The following is a 14,326-nucleotide window of genomic DNA, read 5'->3' as shown; positions in this document are numbered from 1 at the left end:
CTCATTTAGTATTGGCATATTATTTCCTAAAACAAAACAATATGTTTTGCTTGCCTAGGAAATAGCTTCTAAATGCTTCTTGTGTGAAGAATGTTTAGATATTTGGACTAGAAACAATACAAAAAAAATCTAAGTAAGAAAATCTTTTTTTTTTTTTTTTGCAGCGTAATGACTTTTCTCCATCTAAGACTATTTAACCTTATAATATCCTGCTGGAATTTACAACTTCTAACATTGATTTTACATTTAAATGAATTTGTTATTTATTTTTTATATAAAATACAGTAAAAATTATGCTTCAACTAAATGCAAAAACATAACGATAGTGAATGTCACATATAAAAGTAAAATAGTTTGTGAACAAGCTCTTTTTATCAATGTCAGATATCAATGCTTACATGAAATGACAAACACCACCTAGCTTGATTACATTACTGTCAGGAAAACCTCCTTTGAGATCTTCAATAGTGTCTTCATGTGGTTCATTTATTTATTCAGGATGCTGTCCGTGCTCATGTGGTTTCACCATCTCAGTCTTTCCAATCTGTTTTTGTACCCCTCTTCTATAATCAATGAGGTATTTGTCAGTTGTCTGCTTGGTGCATTATTCCTCTGCTCTTATCAGCGGGACAAACAACCTCATGACAGATGAAGCAGAGTTTGCCCTTTGCTCCATGCTGACTTCTTAGCAGCAATGTTCATCTGAGAGATTTGTTTAGCCGACTGGAATCCTCTTTTTTTTGCAGTCAGAATTTATTTTCAAGGGTCATTTAATTATAAATTATTTTCACCATTCCAGTAAAACAGCATATATTGTAACTTTAAGACTTGTGAACCTCCTCCCAGTCCAAAGATTTACTAAATTTACTAAAAGTTTAATATCACATCATTCTACAGGCTTATCTAGTCTGGGCTGATGGCGAGGGTGAGAATTGCTAACTGAATTAAAAGCAGAACAAGTGGAAAATTGTTTTCCTCAACGTGTGTAAAGGTTAAATGGGAAACAATGAATATGTAAAATGCTCTTTAGTTTGATGTGGATTGGAGGGACTTATATGGGGCTTTTTACAATGTTTTACTTCCACTTGAGCTGGGGATTTAGTACAGAACTGAGAAAACATGAAGAGGGAACGACGGCTTTTTGAGGAAAGCAGTCAGGAAGGACTTATGCATGAGTAAACAATACTGGAGCGATGTCAGCATCACTAACTCCGACAGCCAAGTCAAGAGCGTGTGTGTGTGTGTGTGTGTGTGTGTGTGTGTGTGTGTGTGTGTGTGTGTGTGTGTGTGTGTGTGTGTGTGTGTGTGTGTGTGCACGAGTGGTGAGGGGGCAGAAAAGAAAAAAAAACACTCGGAAGGAAGGAGAGAGGTACCATCAGGTACTGGCTGTCAGATTCCAGCATGACTTAGCTCTTGATGCTTTCTCACACTTTCATAATTACACAAAGATTAATGTAAGAAGATGAGCGGGTGAGAAAAGAGAAGTGTGGTGCTTCTTGATTTTATGTATCCAGTTGATGTTTCTTTTTGCTTTAAATAAACTAATAAAAACTGACTTTTTAGGGTTTTGGGACAGTAAGAATGAAATAAGTTAATACTTTTATTCGGCATGCATAAGCTAAATTTATTAAAATAAAGAAGTCTATTACACTGATGCAAATAAATTTGTATAAAACACCTTTATTAAAGGATATTGACAGTATCACTGATTCAGTAAAGATGTTATGCAAAGCAGTTGTATAATTGTTAATAATGAGAAATGATTCTGGAGCCCCAAATCAGCTTATACAAATAATTTCTGAAGAATCATGTGACTAAAAATTGTTGAAAATGTAGCCTTTTATCAAAGAAATCCATCTTTATTACAAATTATATTAAAATATTAAAAATATTGTTAAATATTGTTATTATTATATTCATTCATTCATTTTCTTTCAGACTTAGTTTCTATATTAATTTGGGGTCGCCAAAGTGGAATGAACCGCTATCTTATCCAGCACGTTTTTACAAAGTGGATGCGCTTCCAGCCGCAACCCATCTCTGGGACACATCCACACACACTCATTCACACTCATACACTATGGACAATTTAGCCTACCCAATTCACCTGCACCGCATGTCTTTGGACTGTGGTGAAAACCGGAGCACCTGGAGGAAACCCACGCGAACGCAGGAAAAACATGCAAACTCCACACAGAAATGCCAACTGAACCAGCCGAGGCTCGAACCAGTGACCTTCTTGCTCTAAGGCGACAGCACTACCTACTGCGCCACTGCGTCACCTTTTATCATTATAAATGATTATATTTTTACTGTGTTCTCACCGTGTTGGCGTGGGTTTTGCAGGTGATCCGGTTTCCCTCACAGTCCATAGACATGCGCTATAGGTGAACTGAATAAACAAAATTGGCCGTAGTGTATGTGTGTGAGCGTGTATGGGTGTTTCCCAGTACTGGGTTGCAGATGGAAGGGCATCTACTGTGTCAAACATATGCTGGATAACTTGGCGGTTCATTATGTGTGGTGACCCCTGATGAATAAAGGGACTAAGTAGAAGGAAAATGAATAAATGAATGAAGGAAGGAAGGAAGAAAGAAAGGAAGGAAGGAATATTTTTTCCTGTAATTTTGATTTAATAAGTGCAGCTTTGGTGAATTGTTTTCTAAAAACATTTAAAAATCTTGCTTTAATCTTTTCAAGAAAGCATGAGTGGTGCTTTAACAACTTGCTGCCTTGATTGGTTGCCAAGGTATTACACTTTGATTGCTAAGGTGATTAGAGTGGATTTCAGTGCCTTACTATGCTTTTGTTTGTGTGGTATGTGTATTATTTACTAGCTGGTTGCTCACTAGCTCAGGCACCTTCACTACTTATCCATTATAATTTTGTCGCATTTCTCTTTCAGGCCTTACTTCAAACTCATGATGTTGTGGCACATGAGGTGTACAGTGACGATGCAATGAGGGTCACCCCTCCCCCCACATCGCCATACCTCAACGGAGACTCACCAGAAAGCACGAACGGAGACATGGACATCGAAAACGTCACACGAGTGCGTCTTGTTCAGTTCCAAAAGAACACAGATGAACCAATGGTATGAGTGCACCCACACACTTTCGAAAACATTTCTCAAATACTCCACTTCATTTAGCTACGCTTTAAACTTCAGAGTGTGGGTTAACTCCACTCTCAAAAAAGTTGTGAGAACTGGCACACATTTAGCCCACCCTTGCTGATGGTTTCGTTGATTAAGCTCTCACTGTGTTTATAGTTCAAGTTCACATTTTAATCAAACTTCCTGACTGAATGTGGTTAAAAATGAGTTTATGGTAACTTTTTCAGGGCATCACATTGAAAATGAATGACCTGAACCACTGCATCGTAGCAAGAATAATGCATGGAGGAATGATTCACAGACAAGGTACATGCACCAGATTGTTTTCCCTTAAATCCTGCTTGTGTTTAAAACGTATCCTCACATTGCTTCAGATTCACCTCCTCTGGGTTTCTCCTATATATCAATTTCTCTGTATGCACTTGATGAACTAATATGAATACGATGCCATCAGTTATTCCCCACAGCAGAACACATATTTCCACATGGCAGGGTTGAGAGTTTTATATTATCGGCCTATGATGGGCAGATTGCACATTCCCTTAGAACTTAACATCATCGTGATAATGGCCATAACCACATGCCACATACACACGCCACCATTATCTATTTGCAGCTTGCAAACCGAATAAGCTTATGTACTTGAAGATCTCAAACTGTGAAATTAGACTAGAATGAAATTTGATTTCCTGTTTTGAAATGTACTAATGCATGAAACCTCTCACCTCAAATTAGGAACTTTACACATTGGAGACGAGATCCGGGAGATCAACGGTATAAGTGTAGCAAATCAAACAGTGGAGCAGCTTCAGAAAATGCTTGTGAGTAGTAATATATTTAGAATCTCTTCTCTTCTAATAGGGAATAGTTTATGCAACAATGTACATTTTGTCTTCAGTAGCTACATTTCCATCCATCTATTCTTATGTGCATTTTGGATATGCCCATTAAAAAACTGTTGATGGAAACCGTAAGATGCACATAAATTTTGAAAATGCGCTTAACTGAGCAGGATAAATTTTTTATTCGGTGAGAAAAGATGCGCATGAGCCTTGATCGAAACACCTTTACCGAAGAAATCCCTGTATGTACATAAAAAGTCATGTAATTTAGTTATAAGAGATCATATGATGATAAAAATTTGTGTGAATGGACAAACCAGCAGGCTAAGCACATTGTAAAACATCTGAAAGGTCATTCTAGAACACCTTAATCAATTGATTTATTAAATAAAGAAAAGATTCATGCAGCTTCTCCTACCTCAGCAAATAACTAATATTTGGCAGCCAGTTAATGATTTTGTTAATGAAGCGATGATTTTGTTCTCTTTTACTCGTTGGATAGAAACAGTGCTTTTTTTGCACGCCTTTTATGCTATATTTCAGTTTTGCGCATAAATTTAATTTGAATCTTTGGATGGAAACATAGCTATTTTCTCACCCTCATGTTATTCGAACTATGATTTCTATTCTTTTATGGAGCACAACTGGAGTTGTCTAGCAAAATCCCCAGACCACACAAATTAATTATAAATGAATACACATACAGTAGATATTTTACAGAAACATGTAAAGTGGTGTAAAAAAACTGTCTGCCCCTTACTAATTGATTTCAATTTTTTTTTTTTCATCAACAAGGGAAAACACCTAATCCAAAACTGCATAGCCCTGTGTGAATACATGACAAACATGGAAAAAAAACATCAGGGGCTAACACTCATTTACATGCTGATTATTTAATGATCATTTACATTTATTTACAGAAGTATTTTCTTATCATACCTTGAACTCTGCATAAAATAGAAGTTGTCATTTGTTTTGTTCTCTATTCTTAAACCTAGGACAAGCTTGTACAACATGAGGATGTGTAGATGACAAATTTGCAAAACAGCCATTAAGCTTTACCTATCATCATTAATGTAGGCATAATTCACAAAAAATGTACTTTTCTTAATAATTTGCTTTTGTATGTGTGTTGACAGCGGGAGATGAGAGGCAGCATCACCTTTAAGATTGTGCCAAGCTACCGCACGCAGCAGTCGTCCTGTGAGGTAACGGTCCCGGTGGCCTCTGCTCTGTGTCTCTGCCAGTCTCCTCTCTCTCTGCAGTGCTGTGGTTTGCCTCCCTGGCCTATCATTGCCTTGTGTGGTGGGCTTTGATTGCCGTGGACTCTTGTGTGACTAACTGCCTGCCTGATGGCTGCGTGTTAACGCTTTCCTCCCCAAAAGCCTTCATCCTGCTGGACCAAAAGGCCTGGCTCAAACACTACCGCACACCAATTTCGCAACCAAGATACCGGAACCCTCCCTTAAATATTAGCATTTTTAAGGGGAGCTTAGATGTACAATCGACAGGGTTTACAATCGACAAGCAATCAGCGTAATCAATCTGTACCACATTGGGTACAGACATACTATAACTTTTTTAGTTTTGCACTTAATTATGAATAAAGAGTGCTCATATTTCACCTACAATTAAACAGTACATATCTGAAGGAAGATGTTTACACAGAGAGAGATGTGTTGGCTCCTCCTTGTGGTGGGAAGCTGCAGTTGCGGCATCATGTTTCCTTTGCGCAGCTGTAACATTACTGTGCTTTTAATTGTCCGTACAATAACTTTGATCTCTAACAAATCTTTTGGTTTCCCTTACATTATGTCCCCAAGCTTCTTACTGATATGTTGGCTAGTGTTCGTTTGCTCTGCTGTTTCGCTGACCTTTATATCTTATTACAGAAAGAATCCCCTTCCACATCCAGACAGTCCCCTGCTAATGGCCATTCCAGCATTAACAGTTCTATCTTGGTAAGGATCCAAGACAACTTCAAATAACGACCCCTCTTCCCACCCCCCAACAATGTCCTAATGTTGTCTATGATTATTTCACCCCGTTCTTGCAATCATACCCTCCTAATTTGCACTAAATGTTATTAAATTTGTTATGTTTTTTTTTTGTTTTTACTGTTTAGTTTTTTTCTCAAAGTTTTAGTTTTGATCTCAAACTCAAAGCCACTCATTATGTATAGTTTCCGTTATCTCTGTTCACAAATTGGTGTGCTCTGTGCTGCTGTATCCCACTTATTATGACTGCCAGTGTGACTGCTCTTTCTGACGGCACACTGTACAGTGAACGCGGGATCTACTATTCACTTACATATTCCTGTTAAAGAAAGTGATGCATATTTACTGACAGTGGGAGCTTTGATTAGACTAAACTCGGTGGAGGCATGCAAGATTGTGGCTAGGCATGTAGGATTCCTTGCATCCTACTATTCCTAGCATGCATACTGCCTAGCTAATCCAGTGAGATTTGCACTAGCTCTACTTTTGAACTAGGGGTGGGCGATACAAATGCTAAAATGGTGCATCAGTATGAACTTGTCAAATAATTTACATGTAATTTGCATTTCGAGTGTCACTTTGGTTGCTGCATGGCCAGGAATGGGTCATCCTCTGTGGTGTGAAACCGACAAGGTTTCCTGTATATGATTAAGTTTAACATAAGTGTCTAGGTTACTTTTTCAAATAATAATAAAAAATAATAGCAAAAACATGTATAAAATTGAACCTTAAGACACTAAAACACTTGTTTTTGTATTGTTATTTGTTTTGATTTTTGAAAACCTTTCTTCACCCATATATTCCACAAGTACTCTAAGCAATTTTATTGTTGTAGTCACACAAATGTGTTTATTAAAAACTATTATTAAAGTATTTTTTATTAAATATGAATATACAATATCAGGGTGTCTGCAGGGTCTTAAATTTTAAAATCAAAAGGCCTTAAAATATCTTCTCTTTTGAGTACCAGTAGACTGTCTGCTTATTATCTGTTGATACAGCACCTTCCACAGACATTTAACTGACTGTAAAAAACTTTGCAAGTACATGTCAACTTACAGTAATCCTAATCCTAACCCCAACCTAACAGTCTACCTATAGTCTATAGAGAATTAGTTGGCTTGTAGATGCAATGTAACTTATATTCATTAAAATGCAATAAAGGGACCATCAAAATAAAGTGATACTGAACGTTTATGTTGGAAAATAGTGTATGGATACAAGTAGAGCTTGCCTTTTTTACACAATGTTTAACATATTTTGCTAAGAAAAAATGGCCACTGGTGGGAGGCGTGTGTTGGCCTCCCTGCTGAAAAATCCATCTTAAACCAGCCTAAGCTGGTTGGCTGGATTTAGTTGGTCGACCAGCCTGGTTTTAAAGAGGTTTTGGCCATTTTCAGGCTGGTTTCCAGCCATTTCCAGCCAGGTCTTAGCTGGTCAGGCTGTGAGATGACCAGCTAAAACCAGCTTGACCAGCCTAGCCAAGCTGGGAGTCCAGCTAAAACCAGCTATATCCAGCTGAAACCAGGCTGGTCAAGCTGGTTTTAGCTGGATTTGGCTGGTCATTTTTCAGCCTGACCAGCTAAGACCAGGCTGGAAATGGCTTGAAACCAGCCTGGAAATGGCCAAAACCCCTCTAAAACCAGGCTGGTTGACCAGCTAAAACCAGCAAACCAGCCTAGGCTGGTTTAAGCTGGATTTTTCAGCAGGGCAGTGCCCCCACCAGTGCCGATATACAGCCATATTGCACTGCTACGAGTGTGATATTGCGTTTATACAACAGTTTTATTTATATATATATATATATATATATATATATATATATATATATATATATATATATATATATATATAAACAAAATCAAACATGGAGAGTCTCAAAAACCCTTTTGTATGAGGAACTACTTTCTTCTGCCTTGGATTCAGATCATAAGCTGACAGTTAAACAGCTGAGCAAGCATCTTTTAAACTATAGATCTGTATATGTAGTCTGTAGTGTAGTTAAACTTTAGAACTGTAGATCTGCTTTTTGCTGGTTGTATGTGGGCGGAGTAATACACAAAGGGTAAAGAGGCTTTACGGGTGCTGATATTACTTAAATATATATCACTGCTATCAGCCAATCAGATTCAAGAACCAGACAGAACTGTTGTGTGTGTGTGTGTGTATATATATATATATATATATATATATATATATCTATATATATGAGCAATATCACACTCGTAGCAGTGCGATATGGCTGTATATCGGCACTGGTGGGAGGCAAGCGTTGGCACGAGGCCGCAGGCCGAGTGCATTAGTGCCCCATCCAGTGCCGATATACAGCCATATCGCACTGCTACGAGTGTGATATTGTGTTTATACAACAGTTTGATGGCATAATTGTGTATATAAAAACAAAATCAAACATGGAGAGTCTCAAAAACCCTTTTGTATGAGGAACTACTTTCTTCTGGATTCAAATCATAAGCTGACAGTTAAACAGTTGAGCGTGCATCTTTTAAACTTTAGATCTGTAGTGTCTGCGTTTTGCTGGCTGTATGCGGGCGGAGTAATACACAAAGGGTAAAGAGGCTGTAGGTGTTCTGATATTGCAGAATATTGCACGGCTATCTGCCAATCAGATTTGAGAACCAGACAGAACTGTTGTTTATATATATATATATATATATATATATATTTTTTTTTTTTTTTCTTTTTTTTTTTTTTTTTAAATGTATTAAATTATAATAAATTTTGATAGGGCAAATAAATATTAAATAAATGTTTAGCCCTTTATTAGTCTAAAATTTAATTCGTAATGGTCTTAAACAGTCTTAAATTTAACTTGGTGAAACCTGCAGAAACCCTCAATATACTAAAATATAAATCTAACAGTAATATACTAAAACTAATTAAGATTTCCTTAAACTACTTAATTACATTTTATGTGCACTAAAGTAAAGTATAAAATGTGCTTTACATTTGCCGTTACATTTTACTTTGGACAATAATTTCAATTATTTGCAATAACATTTAAGTCAATTCAGTTATGAATATTGTTATTAGCTGTCTTTTTAAAGAATGACGTATATATATATATTTATTATTATTATTATTATTATTATTATAGCCCACCCCTGATATGAACAAAGTGGGACCCTCTTGATGTTTGTTCTTCACAGAGAAGGTTCAGGCTCCACCTCATGAACATTTGCTTGACTGGAGTGTGGTGCTGAAGCTGCCTGCTTGCTCCTTGCTTTCTTGTTTGTTGCTGTTTTGAGAGTTACCACCAAAAGATCTCTTTTCCTTTTAACACACAAAAAAAGTAACTTTCTGGTGGAATTAGCAGTGCTCTTATCCAGTTTTGTCTTATGTTATGTTGAATGTATATTTCTTTTAATTGTTAAAATCTTTTATGAGTCTTTTATCTGTAAATGGTCTTTCACTGCTGGAATTTTCTTTACAGGACTTGCCGTCGACCATTCAGCCAAAAGGACGCCAGGTGAATAGAGCATCCATCACTCTTTCCCTCTGTTGACTAGTGCTTTTCCATGATGCTTTTGTGACTGAAAATGTTAGTGATAGTCACTGCTATTAACATCCAGCTTCAAACATTTCATTCACTAACACCATTCCCCAATCTTTACTCTGTGTAATTGTTGGTAGTTGTAATCGTAGTATTAGATATTTAGCTAAAGATATCTAAATATGAAAAAGTGTTCACCAAAAAGCCATTTTTGCTTCTTTTACAATGCAAACCAACACAAAGGCTTGCTTATGTTTTCCCCCTTTTTCCTTTTCTTTTTTTTTGGAGTGAGCAACACCACAAAACAGAGTAACCTAATCTCATTTAAACCAAGCTCAAAGTTAAAGCATGGATCAAGTATTCCACGGGGGTGCATCTGTCCTGTAAAATATTTCAGGGCAAAAGTGGTGTGTTTTTCCTTTCACATCTTGTCTAGATCAGTGGTTCTCAATTGGTTTGGCCATGGGACCTACATTTTTACATGGTCATCATGCCGCGACCCAAATGTTTAGGAACTAAAATATAATTATAGGAATTATAATTCATTTGTATTTATTTGTTAATTTACACAAGTAGTGACAGATAAATCAAAATGTATCAAATTATAGTAATATTTCAGAGTAAAAACGTCAAATACTGTAAACAGTGGATAGTGTAAGGAAAAGTTCAGTTACCATTAACTAAACTGAACTGTTAATAAAGCATTAACACTAATCGTATTGAGCAGAACAAACCAGCAAATTAAAGTAAAATGATTAAAATGATCATAACCATTTTTATAATAATCACCAGTTATTTGCTCTTCTGCTATTGTATTGGCTTTCTTGGCCTTTGCTACATGGTGAGTACAGTAAGATGCTCGGAGTGCCTGTACTTGTTTTGAACATGAAGATGTTAGGCACTTTTGTGATGCCTTCAGCTTTTGGAGTCATCTTTAAAAATAGTCCAGAGGTTTGTCCTTGCAACTGGGATGATTGGTTTCTAAATGTCATTTTAATTTAGAAGGTTTCATGCTCTCTTGTGAGAGCACCTCACTACATATGACACACTGAGGTTTTAAGCCTTTTTTGTCATCAATATATGTAAATCCATACTTTACATATTCAGTGTCGTACTTCGACATATTTGTTGCTATAATTTAACGAAATTTTTCATGTCAAACGGTACGTTTGTCGCACGTGCATTTCAAACTAAAAGTCCGATATAAGCAAAATTAGTTTAAAATTAAACTTTTGTTGTTTTTTTAATCACACACTCTGCAACCCACTAAAAAAGTTCCAGGTCACGGCCCACCAGTTGAGAAACACTGCTCTAGATTATCCTGCGAATTATCAAATGTACACATTTATCGTGTATGGCCATACAGCCAAAGCGCTTCTCAATCATGAGGGGGTCTCTCCACACCACCAGCAGTGTGCAGCATCCACTTGGATGACGTGACGGCTGCCACAGGACAATGGCGCCAGTGCGTTCACCACACTCCAGCTATTGGTGGAGTGGAGAGGCAGTGATAGAGCCAATTCAGTGGTATAAAGTTATAACGTTTTTTCATATTTAAGTTTTTTCTTATAGGGATAATTCACCCAAAAATTTAATTTTAATATATAAATGACTAAACTTTTACTTTTCAAACTTTTGAGTTGTTTTTTTTTTTGCTGTTAAACACAAAAGAAAATATTTTGAAGAATGCTGAAGACATGTAACCATTGACTTCCATATTGTTTTCCCTACTGTGGAAGTCTTTGATTACAGGTTTCAGCTTTCTTTAAAGTATTGTCTTCTGTGTTTTACAGAAGATAGGAAAGGTTTAAAGCCACTTGAGGATGAGTAAATACTGAGTACATTTTAATTTTTGGGTGAACTATTCCTTTATCACTGAGAAATAGAAAGAGAGACAGGCGGTCAGCAGAGGGCGCCATATGCCAGCACTAGTCTGTCTGTGTTGTCTGAAATGCGTCACTGAGTGCTATAAAAGATCTACTCGGTTACAACTGATAATATCAGCGTGATGTGACTGACATCTCCACCTGGCTTTGTTCCTTATTATCATCAACCCATAACTATCCCAAACGTAGGCTTCGTAGTTGCATTCTCCATCTCACCAACCCCTGGTCACAGTGCCGTACTAATGCCGCCACAGTGCTGTGATGTTGCATGATGTTTGTAATACTCTCATGCCCTAGATCTCCAGACCTCCAATCAAGGATAAATTTTCCATCAAGGTAAGATTTTAAAGAATGAGCCCAATCCACTGCTCTGAAAAACAAAAACTGTTGTGTAATCATTTAAGTCCAAATGTAGCAAGGGACTCAAAACAACTACGTCATCGTTCTTGAAAAATATAACGTTAGGCTTGATCCAATACTTTATACTTAAATGCCCCTTTAGGTCAATCTAATGTATCTTTATTTAACGCGGGAATCACACACCACTGTTCCCTCAGACTATAGGCCAGCGAGGTCTTCGTCACATAACTCACACTCATACACACCTTCATGCATCATCTGTATTTGCCACTGCACTCAGGTTTCATACCGTTCAAGCATGCCTCTCATCGCAGCTATAACCTGATCTTGTACCCTGACCTCCAGTGGTACCTTGAACTCTTCTTATACCCTGAACTCCTCTATCTAACAGTCCTTTCCTTTGCTATGTCTGCTTTCATAGGGCTTTTCTGACTTCTGTTGATGATGTCTCTTCTCAGATTTATGTACGAGCACAGTTCGAGTATGACCCGGTAAAAGATGACCTCATCCCCTGTAAAGAGGCCGGGATTCGCTTCAGAGTGGGTGACATAATCCAGATTATCAACAAAGATGACCATAACTGGTGGCAGGGCAAGCTGGAGAACACCAAGAATGGCACAGCGGGGCTCATTCCCTCCCCAGAACTCCAGGAGTGGTGAGTTTGATCCTGTCCTAGAGCAGAATGACCACTTGAATCATTTCTTTCATTTGTACGATGGAAGCCAGAAGATTGTGATTGGCTGCTCCTGTTGGAGGAGGGACAGAAGATGCAGTTGAATGCAAGTCGCTCTCAGTATGATTTAAAAGCACTTAATGATGCACTGCCATCAAGGCCGACAGTTATGCTGCGCACTCACCACATGTTTCTTTTGTTTGTTTTGTTCTAGGCGGGTGGCCTGTATAGCCATGGAGAAAACAAAGCAAGAACAGCAGGCGAGCTGTACTTGGTTTGGCAAGAAAAAAAAGCAGTACAAAGACAAATACCTAGCAAAGCACAACGCAGGTAGAGTTTAAAATGGGGTTTCCTCTTCTTCTCTCTTCAAACAAACATAAAAAACTACATGCTGGTCAATCAGCTCTTCCTTATTAGTAATCTTTAATGTGACCCATAAAAAAAGAGTAAAGGCCCAATCACACCGAGAATGATAGCTATAACAATAACTCAGACTAGCACATAAACAAAGAGTGCATATATGCATTCGCAGTACAGTTTTGACAGATGACGCTATCATTAAAATGAATGATTTCTGACTGATTTTCAATGCTTTTATTACTCTTCAGCTAGTATTGTTTTAAAGTGATTATCAAATCATATTTTAATAAAGATGTGCTGAAGAAGTTTTATCATAGAATTTGATCAGTTATTAAAACTTTGTTTTTTGTTATTGTTATGGTTATCACCTCAATGTGAACAGTCTTTAAGGTTGAATAAGCCTTTATGATTATCAAGTGTACTGTTTACCATTAACCTCCAGAGCAGGAAATATGTTTTGAAAGTCATGCTTGATACTTGGAAGTAGAGTGACTGTTGAGATGTGGATGTATGATGTCACATAAACATGCTGGCTCCTGGGGAGATGAACTGATACACAATTAATGGTTAATGGTAAACATTTGTTTTTAAGACCTTAATCTTTAAAGCCTGTCTTGCGGATGCCAGTGTGAAACACATTACAATCTTTATATATATATATATATATATATATATATATATATATATATATATATATATATATATATATATATATATATATATATATATATAGTTGAAGTCAGAATTATATGCCCCCCTTTGAATTTTTTTTTTAATATATATTTCCGAAATGATGTTTAACAGAGCAAGGAAATTTTCACAAGTATGTCTAATAATATTTGGAGAAAGTCTTATTTGTTTTATTACAGCTAAATTAAAAGCAGTTTAAAATTTAAGGTTTTAAGGTCATATTATTAGCCCTTTTAAGCTATATTTTCTTCTATAGTCTACAGAACAAACCATCGTTATACTATAACTTGCTTAATTATCCTAACCTGCCTACTTCTACTGCTGTATAGAAGTGTCTTGAAAAATATCTAGTAAAATATCACTTACTGTCATTATAGCAAAGATAAAATAAATCCATTATTAGAAATGAGTTATTAAAACTATTATGTTTAGAAATGTGTTGAAAAAAAATTTTCTCTCTGTTAAACAGAAATTTTGGAAATAAATAAATAAGGAGGCTAATAATTCAGGGGGGCTAATAATTCTGACTTATTTGACTTATTTAATTATTTATTTATATAAGCAATATCACACAAGTAGCAGTGCAATATGGCTGTATATAGGCACTGGTGGGAAGCGTGTGTTGGCATGAGGCCATGGGCCAAATGCCCTAGTGTCCCACCAGTGACGAAATACAGCCATATTGCACTGCTACCCATGTGATATTGTATTTATACAACAGTTCAACGGCACAATTGTGTATATAAAAAAGGAAATCAAACATGGAGAGTCTAAAATCCTTTTGTATAAGGAACTACTTTCTTCCGCCATTCCTTTACATCTGCACTTTAGAGCTAGTATTTGAATGATTCTGTGGCGTAATATCCAAAGTAATGACAAAACAGGTGATTTT

The 14,326-nt window shown here is 36.7% G+C and overlaps 1 protein-coding gene across 50 annotated transcripts in view; it reads left to right on the top strand.

Moving 5' to 3' along the window:
* Positions 1-14,326, top strand: part of caska (calcium/calmodulin-dependent serine protein kinase a) — a 243,983-nt gene that overhangs the window by 215,354 nt on the left and 14,303 nt on the right. For 23 of the 50 annotated variants that reach the window (XM_073911558.1, XM_073911562.1, XM_017357634.3 and 20 more), the window contains 9 exons: positions 2,906-3,094; positions 3,343-3,421; positions 3,851-3,936; positions 5,097-5,165; positions 5,850-5,918; positions 9,406-9,441; positions 11,649-11,687; positions 12,170-12,366; positions 12,599-12,714. In XM_073911558.1, the coding sequence (XP_073767659.1) occupies positions 2,906-3,094; positions 3,343-3,421; positions 3,851-3,936; positions 5,097-5,165; positions 5,850-5,918; positions 9,406-9,441; positions 11,649-11,687; positions 12,170-12,366; positions 12,599-12,714 (880 nt within the window). The remainder of the gene's footprint in view (positions 1-2,905; positions 3,095-3,342; positions 3,422-3,850; positions 3,937-5,096; positions 5,166-5,849; positions 5,919-9,405; positions 9,442-11,648; positions 11,688-12,169; positions 12,367-12,598; positions 12,715-14,326) is intronic. The other 27 variants (NM_001423569.1, XM_073911571.1, XM_017357641.3 and 24 more) reach the window with 3 other exon arrangements.

The sequence above is a fragment of the Danio rerio genome, chromosome 9 (assembly GCF_049306965.1).
Source record: "Danio rerio strain Tuebingen ecotype United States chromosome 9, GRCz12tu, whole genome shotgun sequence".
Classification (NCBI taxonomy): domain Eukaryota; kingdom Metazoa; phylum Chordata; class Actinopteri; order Cypriniformes; family Danionidae; genus Danio; species Danio rerio.
The sequence above is the reverse complement of the archived record's forward strand: the minus strand, read 5'-3'. Positions and strand labels throughout refer to the sequence as shown.